The sequence below is a fragment of the Ips typographus genome, linkage group LG14 (genome assembly GCF_016097725.1).
Source record: "Ips typographus isolate SLU linkage group LG14, UJ_Ityp_2.0, whole genome shotgun sequence".
In the NCBI taxonomy this organism is placed as follows: Eukaryota; Metazoa; Arthropoda; class Insecta; order Coleoptera; family Curculionidae; genus Ips; species Ips typographus.
In genome coordinates, this window is record NC_138435.1 from 5,368,378 (window position 1) to 5,390,153 (window position 21,776).

Consider the following 21,776-nt stretch of genomic DNA (forward strand, 5'->3'; position numbering starts at 1 on the left):
ACAACATTAGGAGTTAAGGGATATAGGGTCGGTATATAGTCTGGGTGAACATTGAATCTATGGTTCGCTTGAAAGATTGCTCGACATATAGGAACTTCGTATTGACATAAGTAATCAAATCTGCTTCGTTGGATTGCTCCGAATTTTCCCAAGGTGTGGTCGCGAACGGATTAACTTTGGGAGCAACCATTAGTCGTGGATGTTCACTCTCACAAATTGCATAACCGCACAAGGTAGTCTTCCGGACAAGTTTGAGAGCGAATATTGTCACGTTTAATTTATGAGCCCTTCTGGGTTCACCAATTAAACTGACTCACGACGATAAACGTCGCGCCGGGATCTCAGTTTTAGGGATGGAATTAAACACTGAGTTTTCCTTGTATAACACTTAAATCTATTAAACACGGAATACACAAATGGATGCACAATACGGTTGTAAATAAAAGGTTGACAATTAACAATTGTACTTACATAAACATAGCTAAGGACTTAGCTTTTCCGGGCAATGGCTTGGACACTTTGCGTTTAAACAATTTCGGAGAACTGACTAATTAACTTAATCTTTTCCCGAGGAGAGTCGCTATTACGACTTCTCGGGTCAGCTGGTCACACTACCGTTGATCGGTTCACACTTATCCCACACTGCTAGAATCGGCGTATTTTATACCCGATTGATCGGCTGACGCAGTTTGTTATTGTCGCTTGTTTTTCACGTTTCTGCAAAGCAGGTGGTGGTGATTCATCACCGATACGGTGCACTCGGTGCATGACACATTCGGTTGCATCGTGATGCGACCTTGCCTCGTGCGCTTAACATTTCGCAATCCTCGATGTTTTTTAAGTTAATCAGTCCATCTTTTCAATCAATGGATTTTCCATTCGTGACATATGCCTCCGCCCCAGAAAAACTGGTCCCCAGTTTTATATGAATAACAATAAAAACTTTAAACAGTAGAAAAAAAAAAAAAAAAATATCGTTAACATAAATTCAAAAATGTACATGCGTACATACCAAGGTATTATGATAAATGGTTAGTAGGTTTACATATGTGAGTATTTCATGGTACTCAGTTAAGTTTACAATCATGTCCTAATAATAAGTTAGTACTTATTCTAACAAGAAACCTAATATTCGGTTCCGGCAATGGCAGAACAAAAAAAAAAAAAAAAAAAAAAAAAAAAAAAAAAAAATATCGCAACACTGAGAAAAAGTTCAATAGAGGCTTAGTCCTATGAGCCACACTTCGCATTTCACATCACTGAACACCATTGTGATCACTGTTCCATAAATATTTGTGGTGTGGATCGATCAATGAATCGATGATTCGGCTTGCTTGGACCTTCGTATTAATGTACAGGCCCATCGGGAGTTCCAACAACAATAATGGCTCATCATAGTTTGCCTCTTTCTTACATAGCCCTCAGTGTTACATGAAATATAAGACAAAAGGTTAGTATGTGTTACTTAAGGCTTAATATACAATATTATGTCTGATAACAAAATTAATTTGAGCATCATTTGTAACCTTTATTTATTTGTTAGTATATACGATCCATTTTCCATTAAAAAATAAAAAATGGAACGTGTGAAATTCATTTCCAAATGCTGTAAAGCAAGGAATCCCGTGTATGCACCGCGTAATCACAATTAGTCATGTAAACAACGTCGACTTTTTATGTTAGTGGCTCGTTATCAACCAACAAGATTGTCGGAGCGTCGTCTCAGGAATACTCGCCTCTTCAGCGAAACATTTTTTATCACACCTATTAGTTCATGGCGCTAAAAAATAATTGGATTAATTTCATGACAATGTGACTAGATTATACTCGCTATTTGGGGATAATATGACACCATACATTCTAAAAAATTCTTATTGTATATATATATTTTTTTTTTTTATATATCATCCACTTGTGTATATCACGTCTGCATATGCATATATATATAGCCATTAAAATACAAAACAATACATAATAAACAAACAATAATAGGGTAACATAGATTAAATTGCAGATCTCATAGCTGCTGATACGTATATGGCCCCGTGTTGTCGAATGATTCTAATTGCGCGATAAACGGCTGTGTTACCGCGTGTCTAAAAACTTCTTCAGTCTGTTGCTGATTAATGTACCTCCCTTCTGGCACCTGCGCCAGGTTTTCCGGATTCGGGCCTAGTGCCGGATTGAGGTCGACCTGACTTGCGTGCGATTCAGGAGATCCAAATGCACCCCCAAAAGATGTGCCAGCAGAATTGACTTCTGATATTTTATCCCTTTCCTGCGTTTGGGGCACTACTGGTACCCGAAACTGATATGTCATATCATGCGCTACATAAGCATGTGGATATGGCGGATGACCTGGTTGATTCAAAAATTGAGTTCTTCCGTACACACATGTAGCACAAGGACATCCTTGCAAAAATACATTTTCCCATGCTCGCCAAAAATCCTCAGGTCGATATTGAGGCTGTTGGGGTGATATGCAAATTGCACAATCACATGTCGAAAACGGAGTGCCCCCTTGACGTATTTTCTCGCTAAGTAGCAGTATGGTATACTCCGTGTGAATGATCTGAGTCCACAGGCCAAGTAGAGATTTTGTAACCCCCAATAATTGTATTGGTACCACTTGATCAAACTCTCCTTGCAGTTCCCACAAGTGGTACAGTGCCAACTTGTATAAATACAGTTTGGTGTTTATTTCGGTAACACACCTAATGTAAAACAAGAAATTCACGATCCATTCCATTTTTGGCACTTCCGCGAAACTTATAGGTTGACTTTACCTAAGTGTTACTTCACGACCGATTTCTAAAATGACACTGTAAATTGTTGACCCATTCGGGTTTATTTAAACTAATCCAGTAATTAGTCATTATTCATAACTGCGCGTAGCGATGAATCAAATTTGTCTTATCGCTCGCGAATTAGTTGCTTTCTTTACCAAATGCATAAACAACTAAATGGTCAAGGTGATTATTACACCGACAACATCATTACTTATCTTCATTTGTTTGTAGGTACCTACATTACAATAACAATATTACATGTAACCATTTTTTTATCTCATAGGGAAAATTAAAGTGATATCTGTTCTTGAATTTTAAAAATTTGCGCAATAAAAATTCAGACGCAGATAACAGAATAAAATCCTTGGGCCCTGTAAAAATAGGTACATAGCTCAATATGTGGAGCCGTACATTATAATTGTTACTTTGTTTCAACATTATGCTTAATTGCATTTTTGCATTTTATGCATTAATCGGTCTGCACTGAACAATGTCTGGTCTCATTAAGATATTATTCCGAACTAGCCAAATCAGCGAATCCCATGGGTTTAAGCATGGTGCACCATTTGGTTCGTTGGGAAAACATTTCTCTGATAACCTTAACATTTGACAAGTTCATCGTCTGGAAGTATTTTGCTAATTTCAGCATCCTGTCTTTTCGGTAGAGAGGGATCTGAATTGTATTTATACGGTTTTCTTATCACATTCTCCACAGTTCGTCCTCTGACCACCACGGGACTTTACAGTGTATCTTTTTGTAGTGTCGTGTTTTTTGAAAGTAAGTATAAGTGGTTTCTTTCCTCTTTTTTTTTTTATTCATCATCTCGATATATTTTTCCTTCCAAAGAAAAATTCTTTTTGTTTCGCTATCCAATGTTAACAATATCTTCCCTTTCAGATGGAACCTGGAAGTGACGTTCCCCCTGAAAAGGTCCGGGGCCGGGGCCGCGGTGCTGCCCTGATGGCCCTCCTGGCTGCCCAGCGGGCCAAACGCACCGTGGGTGTGGCCAGCCTCAAGCTGGGGGCTGCAACCGATGCTGGTCCCTCTACGGCCAGCGAGGCGGAGGCTCCCCCTCCAGTGGCAGGGGAGGTGGAGGCTCCTCCTGAAGTTCCTGCATCCCCAGAAGACCAGGAGGAAGGCGTCAACGACGCCTCAACAGCGGTGGCGCCGCGTTTGGCTGTCGAAGCCATTGGCAGCCACGCAAAAACTGTCAATTTTTATTTTTTTTAAAAAAATAAATTATTAACCGAAATGCTTGTATTATTTTTGTTGCGGAGTTCCCTCTGGTGTCCATGGGTCATGGTAATGTAAAATTCTGCTTACATGGACCACTTCAGTTTTAGATTTTGGCGAAATGCCCTTTCGTATCTCATAGTCCACATCAGACATTTTCCGATTTATGTAATAAGGACCAAACCATCTAAGCAGTAATTTTTCACTTTTTCCTACTTTCCTAATAGGGGTGAAAACTTTTACTTGGTCCCCCACTTCAAATTCAACATGGCGGTGTTTACAATCATAACGTAATTTATCTATGTCTTGACGCCGTTTTATATTTTCAACTGCCAAATTTCTGACTGCTAAACCAATGTCTCTAATTTGGTCGCTATTACTACTTTCTAAGGGTGGCAACAAGTTTGCTTCCGTTGGTAAAATAGGTTCACGACCGTACACCAGCATGAATGGTGAGAATTTAGTACTATCTTGTTTTGCAGAATTGTACGCAAAAGTCACATGTGGAAGATATTCATCCCAATTTGATTGATCAGTATTAGTATACATAGATAACATATTGGCTAAAGTTTTATTAAATCTTTCTGTTAAGCCATTAGTTGCGGGATGATATGCAGTAGTAAACTGACTTGTTGTCCCCATCTTTTTTAGCAATTCCGTAACCAATTCTGATTGAAAAACTTTCCCTCTATCGCTTAACAATTCCTTGGGTGCACCGTGTTTTGTAATAATTCTTTCCAGTATAAATTTTGCTACAGGTCCGGCTTTGCCGCTCGGTAATGCGTCAGTCTCCGCCCACCTTGTGGCGTAATCTGTCGCTACCACTATCATGGTTTTTCCGCTGCTACTTCTGCGAAACGGGCCTAACAAATCTATCCCAACTTTTTCAAATGGGGTGCCAACTGGAATAGGATGTAACAGACCAATAGGCTTTTGATTTTGTTGGCCTTTCCTGGCCTGACAATCCGGACATCCTTTTACAAAACGTTCCACGTCCTTTTGCAACCCTTGCCAATAGTATCTTTGTTTTACCTTCGCTAGGGTTTTTGACAATCCCAAATGGCCACTCAGCGGTTCTGAGTGGTGGGAGTACAAAATTTCCCCTATTAATTGTTGCGGTATCACTAAAAGTTTAGTCCGGCCCACTTCATGCGGGTTTATACGGTACAAAACTTCTGACTCAAGCCTAAAATTTTTCGCTTGCTTGCGTATACCAATTGTAGCTTCTTCAGGATGTTTTATAGCCTGAATTATTTCCAAAATGTGTTTATCTTCTGCTTGCAATTCTGCAATGTTACGCATATCCAATAAAAAGGTTGGTATTTCGTCAATTTCTTGTACTTTCGTATTTGCTGGTAAAACAGGATATCTGCTTACGCAGTCTGCATCCCTGTGAGCAATTCCTGATTTATGATGTACTGTGTAGTCAAATTCAGATAACTTTAACGCCCAACGCGCTAAACGTCCAGTAGTCTCTTTCAAGGTTTTTAACCAACATAGCGCATGATGATCAGTCACTATTTTTATAGGTTTTCCATAAATAAAGTGCCTAAAATAGGATAGCGCCCATATAGCTGCTAACCCTTCAAGTTCTGTTATAGAATAATTTTTCTCAGCTTTGCTAAGGCTTCTACTTGCATATGCTATTGGGTGTAACGCATTTTCATGATCCTCCTGCAATAATATTGCTCCGATTCCATCTTTACATGCATCTACCCTCAATTCACATCCTTTATTTGGTTGAAAATGTGCCAAAACTGGTTCACTAATCAATTTTTGTTTTAGTGTTTGAAATGCTTTGTCATGTATGTCCTGCCAATCAAATTTATTTTGCTTCTTTGTTAAATCATGTAAAGGACGTGCAATTTTCGCAAAATTTTCTATAAACTTCCGGTAGTAGTTACAAAGTCCCAAAAAACTTTGTACACCTTTTACATTCTTTGGTTTTGGAAAATTTTCAATTGAAATTAATTTCGATTTATCAGGAAAAATTCCGTCTTTTGAAATTGTATAACCAAGAATATTAATTTTTTCCTTTAAATATTCACATTTTTTAGGTTTTAGTGTTAAGCCTGCACTTCGGAGTCTATTGAAAACTTTACGTAATTTTTCTAAATGTTCATCTATCGTTTTAGAAAAAATTATAATGTCGTCCATGTAAATTAAAACTTCCTTCCATTTCAAATCCCTAAACACTACATCTCCCAACTGTTGAAATGTTGCCGGGGCATTGCACAATCCAAAAGGCATTACGTTAAATTCCCATAATCCGTGACCTGGCGCTGTAAAGGCAGTAAGTGGCTTACTTTCTTCTTTTACTTTGACTTGCCAATAACCTGAATACATGTCTAACGATGAGAAAAAAACAACAGAAATAACAGATTTCAGATAAAAGAATTTTCTTCGATCATGTTTTCATTAACGTTTTTGGTTTTTTTATTTAGCAAAATAATTTTAAATAGATCTTACTTTATTTTGCCTTATTCCAACACTTCCCATTTTGAGCGAATTGGAGCGCATGATTTTCATTGTGACATAACATTTCCTCATTTGATAGGGAATGATTATCAACAAATTGTCATTCAGACTAAGAGTCCCAGAGTAAAAAGCTATGATCATCAAGGCTATTTATGTAGCAAAGAGGTATGGACATCCTCTTGTTATGAAAATCTTATCGGATCTCAGGAACAAACTTTTGTGATATCTCCAGAGACTATCACTGCTTCTGAATGTCTTGAGAATGTCCAGTTATATCTAGAAGGAGTCTTGCCAGTCCCTGTCAAACCAAATTATCAGTGCTCTTGGTTGGCTACGAATAATAATCCTACTAGATATATCTTGGTTAAGGAACATTTCGTATCATTTGACCATTACAGCATGAAATTTGTTGACGCATTGTTTCCAGGGGGTAAATGCAAGACTACCACTTGCAAAACGCGTCATGATAACGTCATGTGGATTTCCAAAGAATCATCCTTTCCCAAATGCAGTGATTACCGTATAAAGGATATTTACATTTACATCCCTCCAGATGTCCCGACCTTATCTACCATAATGATAGAGGGGGATTACATTCCATCGGTCCCGATGAGTACTATTTGTAAGGGCATGCACTATTGTGGAGAGGAATATCTCCTCACCCCATACGGACATGCCTTTCAATTGACTCCTCCCGCTGACAAAGAAAAAATTAAAAAGTTGCTGAGTACAATACCAACCTGCAGTCAGGAGAGAGATGTATCAATGACATCTCCAGATACAGGAATAGAAAGTCAATTAGAAATAGAAGATTCGACCAGATATGAGAGGTGTTTGGACACAGTCACTAAAATCAATGCGAATAAAAACATAACAAGAAGGGACTTAGGTTTTTTATCTCCATTGTCTCCTGGATTTGGGGATGCATTTATTGCAACTCCTCAAGGAGTAATGAAGACAAAAGTAGAATACATTCCGATCGACTCTTATCATATGACATGTGATTATTTGGATAAAGTTTGTAAAATGATGTATACTAACTCAAAAGATATAGGGAAAGAACTGATTATGCCCTGTCTTCATTACACTACTCTTCCGGATGAAAGAAAGGTATGTAATTGGTACAATGGGATTATCTTGCTCAATGATTCTTTTAAAACTCCAGATTCAGGACTCTTGGACCGAGAATTATCAACACTGTACACCTTGGAACATCAGTTAGTATATGATCAACATATATTCTTGAATGAGTCAGAGGAGATCAAAATCAGTGATAAAATAGATCCACCACATTATAAATCCGGAAATATTCTTGAGGTTCTAGAATCTAATACCACCAGCTTGTGGAAGAAAATTCTATTTATCATCTTATACATTTTTGGTATGTTAATCTTAGTAGTTGCTCTATGGAAGTTGTTAATTTATATTCTAATCAGATGTAAAGTCCAACAACAAAGACCAAGACAATATCTTGAAAACAATGGAATTCATCCCAATGGGACAGACCTCCCATTGCACAGATTTGGGGTTTAAAAAAGTCTTGAAAAAAACTGATTTAACAGAAATAACAAAATGGATATCCATGAAAGTTTTAGTTTTTCTGACCTTAATATAGATCCCCTAACCGATTTTAATGATTTTGATTCTGAAGTCCTTTTTGGAGTCAAGAAAGGATACGAATACCTATCCAATGTAGATTACTCGTTGAATTCTCCACTAATCCGAGACGAAATTATTGAGTTCCAAAAGTATCTAATGGGCAGGTCTTACAGAAAATCCTGGAATGTGAAGGTCTGGGAGAAGAGAAGATCCGCTATCAGGAAGTTGAATGTGAACAGCGAATCACTGAAGAATCCTGATGATTTACATATATGGTGGGGCAATAAGAATTTGTATGGGAGAGTCTATGCATCTAAATTCAAGTCGTTGTTGGACATCAGTCAAACAGATTCCAATCAAACATTCGACATCATCCAGTCATTTATTCTGGGATGGTTAAATAAGACTGTCGTCAATCCGTCGAAAAACAGCTGTCCGTCCCAAATTCTGAGATGGGGAGCTTATTTTCTGGATTTGCACATTGTAGCGTTGTGTCTCAATGCTATCGATGATAAAGAGAGATCTGAGCTGACAAAACTAAAAGGAATAAAATATCTTCATCCCGATTTTACAGCAGATTTAATTTACAGTTCAGATAATTTCGGAAAGATTTTGATCACACACGGATTCGTAGTGCTTGTAGATGAGAAAGTCCTCTTAGACAGGAATACCTTATTAATGTTAAAAGACACTTACATAGCTCGGTTTCAAACACTGTTTTCGATGATAAACCGAGTCGATGAAACATTCTCAAATCAAGATTGGGAGATTCTACAAGAGATCTACCTGTTAGGTGATAAGATAATGTCATTAGTTGGGAATGATGTCTATGACGGATTGAAAATGATTGAGCCTATTGCATCTATGAGATTGGCTGATTTAGCCGGAAGGCATAGACCCCTCATACCCCGATTCTTGGATTTCCCTAACCACATACAATTAACAATAGAAGATTTATTGTTAAAGGGCATCGACATCAGACCTATATTTGATAAAATAATACAATTGAACAATCCTGATCTTGTTTTAGCGATTTTCGGTTCCTTCAGGCATTGGGGACATCCATACATTAATTATTTAGACGGATTGGAAAATGTCTACCAGCAAGTTAATATGAGAAAGAATATAGATGGAGAATATGCAGAAACTCTTGCAAGCGATTTAGCATTCATAGTCCTCTCTTACAAATTCAATGAGTCCAAACATTGGTTCGTTGATGCTGATAGGTTGAATAACGACCATCCATTATATGAGCACATCAGTACAAATACCCGGCACCTCCACCAAATGTCACGTTTAATTTATGAGCCCTTCTGGGTTCACCAATTAAACTGACTCACGACGATAAACGTCGCGCCGGGATCTCAGTTTTAGGGATGGAATTAAACACTGAGTTTTCCTTGTATAACACTTAAATCTATTAAACACGGAATACACAAATGGATGCACAATACGGTTGTAAATAAAAGGTTGACAATTAACAATTGTACTTACATAAACATAGCTAAGGACTTAGCTTTTCCGGGCAATGGCTTGGACACTTTGCGTTTAAACAATTTCGGAGAACTGACTAATTAACTTAATCTTTTCCCGAGGAGAGTCGACATTACGACTTCTCGGGTCAGCTGGTCACACTACCGTTGATCGGTTCACACTTATCCCACACTGCTAGAATCGGCGTATTTTATACCCGATTGATCGGCTGACGCAGTTTGTTATTGTCGCTTGTTTTTCACGTTTCTGCAAAGCAGGTGGTGGTGATTCATCACCGATACGGTGCACTCGGTGCATGACACATTCGGTTGCATCGTGATGCGACCTTGCCTCGTGCGCTTAACATTTCGCAATCCTCGATGTTTTTTAAGTTAATCAGTCCATCTTTTCAATCAATGGATTTTCCATTCGTGACAATATCTTCTAGCTTAATATCTATCTTTCGGTAATGAAGGTAGCCTGACCTTCATACAGGACATTGAACCGATTACACTCCGGTTCTGCAATCTGTTCCCAAGTTGTTTCGCCTGTATCGTAGTCCATACAGTAACCTACTTTGAATGGACATGTCAACCCATCTCTCAACTTTTTAACTCCCGCAGTAACAACCACATTTTTGTAGGTTTTACCGTTTTCACTATAAGGACATTCCTTCACATCTCCCCGCGTCGTCAACTGCTCCTGCTTTATAATTTATTTCAATTCTTGCGGCTGATATGTTCAGCCGCAAGAATTGAAAGCTGACGAAGAACCATATCAATTCGAAAGCATTAACAATTTAGGCTCGGACGGCATCTATACTGACACAGAAATTCATCGAGCTCAGGACGCCATGATGTTCAACATGGAGAGACCAGCCCTGAATAATATATTGTTTCGGAAAATGGCCGGACAACCGATAGATTCACAAGGTTTTACGACCTTATCGTTGTTTGATGCTAAGGAAATGGAAAAAATCGCATCACCCACCTTACAGAGACTGTGTGGGTGGTTTACAATTTTAGGAGATATATCGAGTGGAATACTTGGACTCTATGTAACCTTTCAGATTGTTAAGTTTGTCTTTGAGACGACCTTAAATGCGTTGGCCATTCATAAAGCTCTTGGATGCAGTTTCCACATGCTTGCTTCATTTTGGGATACTCTAACTCTATTTGTATTGTCACGACTAGCGTGACGTGTTGAATTTAATTCAACTTATTTTGCCTGGGATCTCGTTTCAGCGTGAAAATAAAACACAGTTAACTCTACCATCAAGTTCTATTGAATACGTACTTAAGCTTAACAACTCCTAACTTACTAGCTAATAAAATAACAGGTTTCCTAACCCAACGAAAACGTTACTAACTCCCAATAAAATCATAATAAACCAGGCGTAAATTAACACACAACATAGAAGTACAATAAACATACTTACATTTCTATAGAAGACAGAATCTTGGAGAGAGGCTGGTCACTTTGACGCGCGTTCACGATTAACTTTACTTGAGCGTTACGGACATGTCTAATTGACATTTGTGGTTCGGTCACTAACGTGGTGCACAGCAAACTGGACTGGCTGGAAAGAACTGGACTCAACTGAACTGAACTGAACTGAACCCCTCTCTAGGGTGCAACCTCTTTTTTATAGCATTCCAGACACTGATTCCACCAACCAAAACTCCCAGACCTGGCCTCGTCTAGCCGACAACTCGTGACGACCTTCGACCATCGGTACTTGGAAAACATTCCTCATTATTTCGCAATTCAGCAAATGCATCTTAATTGCAGTTGCACTCCGACCGCATTCCACAATTTTAATGTTTCCGCTCAAGTAATATAAACATTTTTTAATGTTTCCTTTCAAGTGAAATAAATTTGATTTATTATTCTTCGTGACATTTGCCCCTTCTCCATGAAACTGGTCCTCCAGTTTAAATTAAGAGAGGTAACTCCTACCTTTGACAATTCTAAATATTAATCTAAGTTATCGCTAGCCTTATATAAAATTCATCTTAATATAACAGTATTAGAAAAATGGAGTAAGCGAAAATTTTGATTTTAATTTTATTTTTTTTATCATATATTTTCTAAAAAGCTTACTTTCAGTTACTTATGGTGTGCATAAGTAACTGAAAGTAAGTTTCAGCATGCTTTCAGTTACTTATGGTTGCATATGGTGGAGGTGCCTAAGTTTCAGGGTGGAAAAAACATAATTTTTATTTTTTTAAATTTTAATCGTTCTATTTAAAATGGGGGGTACTTCATCAAAAGAAGAAGAAATAATTATTTCTCAAGCGGGTAATAGCGGCGGTATTTCGAATAAAGCGTCTCAAGAAAAAGATAATTCATGACCAGCCTCTCTCCAAGATTCTGTCTTCTATAGAAATGTAAGTATGTTTATTGTACTTCTATGTTGTGTGTTAATTTACGCCTGGTTTATTATGATTTTATTGGGAGTTAGTAACGTTTTCGTTGGGTTAGGAAACCTGTTATTTTATTAGCTAGTAAGTTAGGAGTTGTTAAGCTTAAGTACGTATTCAATAGAACTTGATGGTAGAGTTAACTGTGTTTTATTTTCACGCTGAAACGAGATCCCAGGCAAAATAAGTTGAATTAAATTCAACACGTCACGCTAGTCGTGACATATATCTGAGGCACAGGCACTGGGCATGCTCAAAGGGGTGAGGATGGAGAGGCAGAGAGCCCAAGCACAGACCTCACGCGATACAGAGCATGCCATGCAGAAGTTTATAACGGAGCAGGAGAACTTCTTAACCCTTGCTCTAGATAAGCTGAGGCAGTCAGGGGACAATGAAAGGAACTGCATCCATGTATTACGACAAACGATGGATACACTAAATCGTCTTGAGAGACAGAAACTAGATTCTACATTAACTCCAAAATCTACATCCCCACCCTCCTCCATATCTACAGAGCCCCCGGAAACTAGTGTCTCATTCGGGAACCTCTCGCTAGGATGCAACGCGAATGGCATCATCACCTCCTACCAAATCATCAAGACACCAGTCAATTTGAACTTATGGAAGCAAATTGGAGATTTCTTAATTGGGGTTCCTAGTGATTTTCTGACCTCCATACAAGTTTTGGAGTTCATTAAGAAGTTTAGGAAGGATAACCCCAGCCAAGCCGACAACTCGTGACGACCTTCGACCATCGGTACTTGGAAAACATTCCTCATTATTTCGCAATTCAGCAAATGCATCTTAATTGCAGTTGCACTCCGACCGCATTCCACAATTTTAATGTTTCCGCTCAAGTAATATAAACATTTTTTAATGTTTCCTTTCAAGTGAAATAAATTTGATTTATTATCCTTCGTGACAGTATTGCAACGGAAAGAAAAACCCAGCAAGGATGTGTCGACAAACTCTAAGCCTCCACAAACAGACCGAAAAGTAAGCGCAAGCGCTCCCAGTGAAAGCAAGGAGTATGAAAACCAAGAATCGGTTAAAATATTAACTAATTCCACGCAGGCTGAAACTACGTATTTCCAAGTGCGAGAAGAGCTTTCCAAAGTCCGGCAATTAGAAAACATTGACGATGCAAGTTGCGACTTTTTTGTTCGTAAACAAATTGAACAAAACAGGAAATAAAGGTGCCATAAAACCGCCTTTAATCTGTACAGTTAAATTAACCTTTTTGAACTCAACATACTTAAACAAATTTTGTCGAGGAACTCACATTCCTCAACCGACCCTGGCCACGAACAGGAATTTGAAAAGTCCGCAGATTCCTAGTCTATACCACGGATGATGCTTAAAATGACGTAAACTTTAAGTCCATATAAGAAGCAACAACTAAATGGGGGATAGCCAGTGTATAATCCTGCCGGTTGTGTTACCAAATTCAAAGTTACTCTAGTTATTACTGGGCGAAAAAAAAAAAGAGTTAACAAACAGTGATGGAGTACATAGTAGTGTTTCTCTACTATTTCCGATTAGTACGGGACAGAGGTAGCAAATTTATGTTGTACCGGATGGCTCTTTACCACCTATGGGAACTGGCGACTCTCTACCGACCCCGAGTGACTCAACCCTTGGAAATAACCCGGGCTCTGTTAAATTTATGGACGGAAGTGATCCACTTGGAGTTTCAATTGTTGAGAACAGCATGACCATGTGACCCATGACCCCCGCCCGACCATGTGACTGTGCCTTCTGCGTCCCTCCTCCACCGAATGTGTTTACACCGTCGCAATTCTGGAACGCATGGGGCAATGTCATGATTGAAGGTTGCGCCTGTCCCGTTTGCGCCATCCGGCGATGTAGCCCAGCTGAACCCCCACAACCGCACTTAAGACCCCAAACTCACCCTCAGGAAGTCGCAGCCGGATCACTATTGCCGCCGCCGATGCAACCCATGGTACCGCCAACCCACCACACCAGGATCCAGTTGGCCGAACAAGGCAAACGCGAGTTCTTAGGCCAATCGCTAGCCGACCCTACCCAGTTTTGGAGGCAGACCTTTTGCCTGGAAGCCAAACGGGGGTACGCATACGACGGGCCCATGATCCAAACCAGCCAGGAACATCCCGAGAGTGACCGGTTGCTAATTAAAGTCGGTACGTTAGTTTATTCTTTATTTTTATTATTTTTCCTTTTGAGTGCCGCATAATTATTTACCTTTTCAATTGTTTATGAGAGTAATCATGGAACATTATTTTATTGTTACTAGATTTTATTGAGTAATCGTAGGATAGGATTTATACGTGCATAGTAGACTTAAAAATATTTTATTGTGACTGGCACGCGTAAGCGATTGTTGTTAGACCTTCTGGACAGATTTGCTTATTCGACAAGGTTTTCATACATTGCCTTAGGTCAAGTGCGATGTGAATGACTCGGATTTACGCTGAACATATGATTCGGAGTAGTTCAAACGTTGCACTGTTACAAAGTAAATATATTTTATATTTGCTTTGTCCTACAGGAATGGGTGGGATGTGATGCCCCGGGAAAATATTAGCAATTTTCTTTTTGTTTATTTTTCAAAGTCAAAATTGTAATCAAAATTAAATTAGAACTTACGGAATTAGTTTGAGACACATCTGAACACTACTAGACACAACACTTAAATGAAAGACTAGTTTGAAAGAAAAATCTGACTTCAAATCCTAAGCCAAACCTCTAAGAGATTTAATTGGCCAGCGTCGTTAATCCAGAAGCGGGGATATATTTCTATTAGTAGGTGTTTATAAGGAAAGGAATTTTTCCAAGTCATACTGTCGCCACAAATTCTCACCTTTTTGACCCCAAGCAAAAATGTTTTATTGCCTGCAGCTGCAGGAAAAAAATTATTATTATTTATTGCACTCGGCGACATGTTTTTGAGATTCCACCTTTTGACCTGTCGCATTCCTGCTCACAGAATGATGTAAATTTCGTAGTATAAATATTCACACCATTTTGGCAAACGGTCAGTCAGAAACGGGCAGTCAAAACTGAAACGTCGTCAAGTCGAAGACAAGTGTGAAAAGTCGGTTAAAGTCAAGTCTAGTCATGTTCAGTAGTGCAAAATAAGTTCTACCAAAATTCTTCAGTGTGCAAGATTTGTGAAACTAAGGTGTTTGGAAAACCCTCCAAAATTCTCGTAAATAAACCACGTAGCCGCTTGACCTAAAGCCTGTCGCTTCAACTCAACACAACATGTCCAGAAGGTACGTTAAAGCCAGAATTGCTAACTAGACCTAAGTCTTTGGTACCAAACCGTACCTAGCTGAGTAATTATCTATGTTTTTGGAATCTGAATAAATGTTTGAACCAAGATTGGTGGTTGTGTCATTTAGGGTATAGCGCTTGCCCCTCGAACCCCAAAAATAAGCTTGTAAGACCCAAAATTGGAAGAAGGCATTTTTGGGCCATTACACCCTGTATCGTTTTTAATATTAACTTTCGGCATAGGACAATTTAGCTAAATCGTATTATTTTGATGTCAAGAATATGCTGTAGCTCTATGTCCTATTACTTATGGTCCACCCTGTATAACGTAGGGTTGCCATACGTCCGTTTTTCCAACGGACAGTCCGTTATTTCAGAGTGTCCGTTTTGTCTGGTCCGCGTTATGTCACGTGTGTCAGTTTATTAATCATACATAAATCGACATACTCGTCGATTTCAACTGCACAATACTGCATAAGAAAATCGAAATCTTTTGTTTTTTGAGCCTAGTTCGACAAGCTGAAGTGAGATGTTCGGTGTGTGGCATTGATGTTCGGAGCGCTCGAAATTCTTTACCGAGCTCTGCTTAATTCGGTGTATCACCAAAGCCTTGACCTTAAACATTTTTGTCTGGACTGGGTTTCAATCAGCGTTGAGCGTTCACAGTTCACACATAGCTGTTTTTCGTGATATCACCATAAGTTAGTAGTGTTTGTATCCCAAAAAAACTAGTAAGTATAAATGTGTTACATAATAAAATTGTAAATGATTTAAATGTCTTATGGCCAATTGGTATTCGGTTTGTAATTTCGGATCAGAACCCGTAATGATTTAAGTCAAAGACTAATAAGTATTTTATTTTAATAGGTACGGGTGACAGACGAACAGTGCGAATTTCCACCTGAATTGAAGGGTGACTTTTCCTTTATCAAAAAAGGAAAAGTAGATCATAACGTAAAATGTGCCAAATGTAACATTTTTGCAAATTTTCAATTGCTTTTGGAGGTCGACGAGATGTATTGGAGCACACAAATACTAAAAAACATAAAAACATTGTTAATGCATCACTTACAAGCAACATGGTCACTTCGTTTTTTTCAAGAAAATTGAACCCACGGACCAGGACTTAGCTTGTGTTGCAAAAGAAGCAGTTTTCGCCTACCACACAGCGCGTCATGACTTTAGTTTCGTTTTTAGTGGAAATAGCAGTTCAAGTTCTGATTTTTTTGAGGATAGTGATGACAGTTGTGCCGACAATGACTTTGTACCAAGTAACAATAATATATCGTCAGATTCTACAGAGGTAAGCTACATTTTGTTTTTTTTTTGACTTACCATGTTCTTGGGTAAAAATATTTTGTAACTAATTTATGCAAAAACATGGTATGCCATGTGGCTTGACATGTTATTGCGTAAACTTTTTTTTAAGTTGCATTTTAAGTCTTATTTTATTATGTTTTAGAATGAATCGCAAGAGCATTATGCTAGGCTTAGCAGGGGTAAAAAAGACTCTCCAGAGGAACCGAAGCCGACAAGATGGAGACATCGGAATAAAGAAAACCATGAACGAAACAAAAAAAAAGGAGGCGCAATTCGGGACATCAATATACGGCCACAAAAACTAAGAAGATTATCAATCCGCGTGAAATTGGTTTGCCTTGTGACTGTAAAAATAAATGCAGAGAGAAATTGCAAGGTAACCATGAACAATTGTTCACAAAATTTTGGGATTTGAGTTCATTCGATATCCAAAATAGTTATCTTTTTGGTTGTATAAGAGCAAAAAACAAAAAAAGGTCATACAAGAAAAAACAAAAGAATAATGTATCCAGAAGAAAGTTTGATTGAAACCGCTGATTATTTGGTTAATATAGGAGACGAAGAAATAAAAATATGCAAAACTGAATTCTTGAGTGTTCACGGTCTTCAGAAATCTCGGGGAAGAGTTGAAAGGATTCTTATAATGAAGGTAGGAGGGGCTATGGTTCCTAAACCTGATATGCGTGGCAAACACAATACTAGACCCAACAGATATTCGGACGAACAAATTCATTCGGTTAAAACTCATATTGAATCAATACCTAAATATCAAAGCCACTACAGTAGAGCCAAAAATATAGACAAGCTATATCTGAACTGCGATATGACTATTACTGGACTGTATACAGATTTCTATATGCCCTGGTGTAGGGAACAAAATATCAGTCCAGTTAAAGAGAGCGCTTACAGAAAAATATTCTGTACCCAATATAACATAGGATTCAAACTACCAAAATCGGATACCTGCAAGACCTGCGATGAGATGGGTATTAAAATAAAGGCGGCAAAGGAAGCTAATAATATAGAGCTAGAAAAAGAGCTAACTACATTTTTGAACCTGCACCAGGCTAGAGCTGACGCAATGCAAAAATTGCTTAAAAGTGAAATAGACACACCTGCTAAAAAAAAATTGGTAATCTCTTTTGATTTGCAACAAAGTATGCCCCTTCCAAAGCTCACAACTGGTCCAGCATTTTACTGCCGAAAGATATGGCTATATAACCTTGGAATTCACGATTGCACAAATAAAAAAGGTTTTATGTATTTGTGGACTGAAGATCAGGCTAAGCGCGGAGCTGATGAAGTGGCGTCTGTCCTAATGAAATTTTTAGAAACAAAATTATGATGAACTTGTAATTTTTACTGATAACTGTCCGGGTCAGAATAAGAACTGGCAGATGATGGCATTTTGGTTGCAATTGGTAAAAGAAAAAAAATTTAGAAAAATAACTCATCACTTTTTTCTTAGCGGTCATTCCGTTATGCCGTCAGACAGAGATTTTGCTCTGATCAAAAAACGCCAGAGACATCGGGCTCCAGTTATTTATTCACCAGAAGGTTGGCTAGATATTATTGAAAAAGCAAATAAAAAAAACTCTTTTGTTGTTACAAAAATTACCCAAAAAGATTCTTTTTCTTTTGAGCCTTTATTAGCTAATATTAACATAAAAGCACGTTTTCCTGACTAGCAGAACTTAGAATTTGCAGGAACGTATAGTTTTCTTTTTAAGTCGGAAAATGTTGGGTCATTTTTCGTTAAAAGCACAGTCAATGGCGAGTACAGGGAAATTAATGTTTTAAAACAAGGTAGACCTGCAATGACAAGCTTGTCAGATCTTAAACTTAAATACAACGAGTCAGTTAAAATTGCAGAAATAAAAATTAAAAACATACAGACATTACTTCCTTACATACCGCCAGCCTACCATGCATTTTATACGCAACTAAATGTTGCTGTTGACAATTTAGACGAAGAGATTGAAACCTTGGATGAGTAGTATTGAATTTTTTCGGTTATTTTTATAATGAGTTTAGTTTAAGCAAAAACATGTTAAGCCACATTTTATCAAAATAAACTCCATTTTTTGTAAAAAAAAAATATATTTTTTTTTAAATAATAGTTGCTTATCTTTTTTCCTCTTTGCCATAATGTACTGACAAAGTTTGAAATCTTTAAATCAAAACCATTTTTTTACAGAATTTTTGAAAACTTTAAACCGTAATATCTCAACTTTTTGATTTTGAGGCTTACCATTGTATTGCGCTAAGGTCTTCAATTGTAAAAATATTTAAATATTTCCTTATTTTTACAGTAAGAACTGAGAAGTTAAAAGAATTTTGTGAATTGGCTGAGGTAGAATACAAGAAAGTCCTTAGTCATTCCAGCACAAGATTTCTCAGCTTGTTGCCTGCAATTCAAAGAGTTGAACTGAAATATGAAAGTTTTCCGGGCTCATAAGCCGTGGTCCAATGGAATTTCTTCCTGAGGACTTTTTGTTGTCATTGTATCGATCCCATATGTAAGATCTAGAAAATGGACACTTAGAGTAATCTCCCATGCATTTGACGTTGTACTTGTTAACTCTTGGCTACAGTATAGGAAAAAAGCCGAATCTTTGGGTATAAGAAGCAAAACTTATGATCTATTTCAGTTTCGTCATGAAGTTGCCAAAAAACTTGTATATTACGCAGTCATCCCAACGAGGTAGGCCAAGCTTACAAAACGGCATTGAAGAACCTTCTCCAAAACGGCAAAGAGTTGAAACTAAACCAGTAAAAGAAAAAAGACTAGATGGAGTTGATCATTATCTATTATATGATGACCAACCCAATAATACCAGGTGCAAGTTACCAGGCTGTTCATCAAAAACACATGTTTATCGTGTAAAACGTGAAGTACATTTGTGCTGCTTTAAGGGTAATAAATGGGCATTCTGGATAGTTGTTAGAAAACACACGTGATTAGCATTGATTCTTCGATATAAATAGGAGCTGAGCAGACACAAATAGTTAAATTTGCTGTAAGATGTTAATCAGTTGGAAAATAAATTGTACGTTTGATAGATATGATTGACTGATTGCTGGTCCTTGTTCACTCCCAATGTCAACTTCTGCACAGTTACTCAGTTCGCCATGCGTAGATTGACATTTAAAGGAATGACAATGTTTCTAATACCTCAGCATTTAGTTGGAAATTAAATAAAAAGTATTCGGCCAGATATTGTCGATATAACAATGCTGCATATGGCATAACAACAAATCGAAATAGCAAATAAAACTACACACAACCCGCGCCCCAATCTTTAGTTTATTATTAAAATAAATAAGAATTCGAAGATTGACCTGGATGACTTTTTTTTGCTTCTCGCTTCACCGGGAGAATATCTGAAACAAAAAAAATAATATTACCACGAGAATATAAGAAATGTCAAGTTTTACCCTCGGTATCAACCAATGTTAGCTGAAGCTTTATTTGATATTGTAGCATAAAATCAGTATAAAAATTCATTAAATATTGAGTGGTAATCTAGCACCCAGGTATGAAAACGTATGAAAATTATACGAAAAGTTGCGAAGAATGTATTTACCATACACATCTGTACGCATATTTTCGTATACGTAACTTAATGGATGGGTGTACTGCTGTAAACGGTGCACACAGTGGTCACATAGAGAAATCGTAACCAGCAACCATAAGCGCAGACGGTGACATAGTGATTGTTAATTTACTTTTTTCCTGTATTTTTTTTTCGGCCGTTGCTATTGACACCGGCCGTAAAAGTGCATTTCACGGCCGCTAAGCAGTACGTGAAGTGAGTACTTCTCGTCCGTTTGAACAAAAAAGTTCTTTTTTTTTAATGGATTCATCGGTGTTTTATGGTTTGTACAAACTGGTTGAAACTTAGCACAAGCAGGTGTCCGTATTCAGATTAGTACGGATTACAATTTTATACGCACTTTAAGGAAAAACTGTTATTAAGTCAGAAACGGTTGAAGTTAGGTATAGGAAGAGTACACATAGATTTGTTCTAAATTTAATGTGCTTTTATTACAAACCATAATATATTGGTGGATCCATTTAAAAAACGAACTTTTGGTAGTTTTTCCATCTGTCCGACTAAAAGGTAAATATTGACCCCCTGTAAGTTTTTGTCATTTTCCGTCTCTGGGCGTTTCAACCAGGGTTGGGCAAATTTTGATTTTTATTAAAAAAATCAAAAATCACTGATTTTTTTAAAAAAATCATGATTTTTTTGATTTTTTTTTAATTCTTCATTTTCTACTTTCTAAAATCTACTTTCACGTATATTTACCGAATTTCTGAAGAATTAAAATCACTGTGAACATGGTTTTGTTGCTGCAACATATTTTTTTAAGTTTTTTTATTTAGAGATAACATTTAAAACTGAATGAAATAACAAAAAATTATCTAATTCAAACCAAAGAATGACATTGCCAAATAGCTTACTGAAAAAACTAAAATAGGAATGTGTAAGTCATTTTCCTTGTTTTATAAGTTTAATACTTTATACGGAATTTTAAGTGAAAATTTTTGACGTATGGTTGTCATTTACGCGAAAACAATGTACGATAGATGTGCTATGCATTTAACCACACTTATAATCAAAAGGAAAATCTAAAAATGCAATAATATACAAGGTGTTTAATTTAAAAATCATAACTTTTATACTTTCAGAGATTTTAAGACTCCCTGTATAAAATAAAAATTATTTTAAAAGTGGCAATAATATTTTCCCATTCAGCAAAAAAAGTAAAACTTTTTAAAAGTCTCATATTTTGGCCACAATCTTCTGTGTGGAATAATGTGAATAACCCTTACATAACTTTTGTTTCTAACATTGCAAATTATCTGACAATCATAGTATTCTAAAAAGAAAGTACAGAGTACAGGATACAATGCCAATGTAGGTTTTTTACATGTAGTTACAAATTTAAATATCATACTAAATAAAACAAACATGTATTCGCTTTTCATTTAAAACACTCAATTATTTTAAGTGATTAAAAATACTAGGATTGCCGAACGTCTGGCTCCAAATCGGTAAAAATCTAAAAATGTATAAAAATCGGTTGTTTATTGCGTAAAATCAGGAAATTTGATTTTTCTGCTCATTTTTCCAGTGTTGAACATATTTTGCTCTCGTTTTGATCATGTTTTTCCCATATCTGTGATTGGTGCAA

The 21,776-nt window shown here is 37.3% G+C and overlaps 1 protein-coding gene and 1 long non-coding RNA gene across 2 annotated transcripts in view; one reads left to right on the forward strand and one right to left on the reverse strand.

The window, feature by feature from the left end:
- The window catches only part of LOC145738023 (uncharacterized), a 207,219-nt gene that overhangs the window by 177,606 nt on the left and 7,837 nt on the right, over nucleotides 1-21,776 (reverse strand). The window contains exon 3 of the long non-coding RNA XR_014180562.1: nucleotides 11,184-19,958. This is a non-coding gene — a long non-coding RNA (uncharacterized LOC145738023). The remainder of the gene's footprint in view (nucleotides 1-11,183; nucleotides 19,959-21,776) is intronic.
- Nucleotides 3,436-4,042, forward strand: LOC145738020 (uncharacterized). Its single transcript, XM_081992880.1, has 2 exons — nucleotides 3,436-3,567; nucleotides 3,688-4,042. Exon 2 carries the CDS (start codon nucleotides 3,688-3,690, stop codon nucleotides 4,018-4,020), a length of 333 nt encoding a protein of 110 aa, XP_081849006.1. The 5' UTR covers nucleotides 3,436-3,567; the 3' UTR covers nucleotides 4,021-4,042.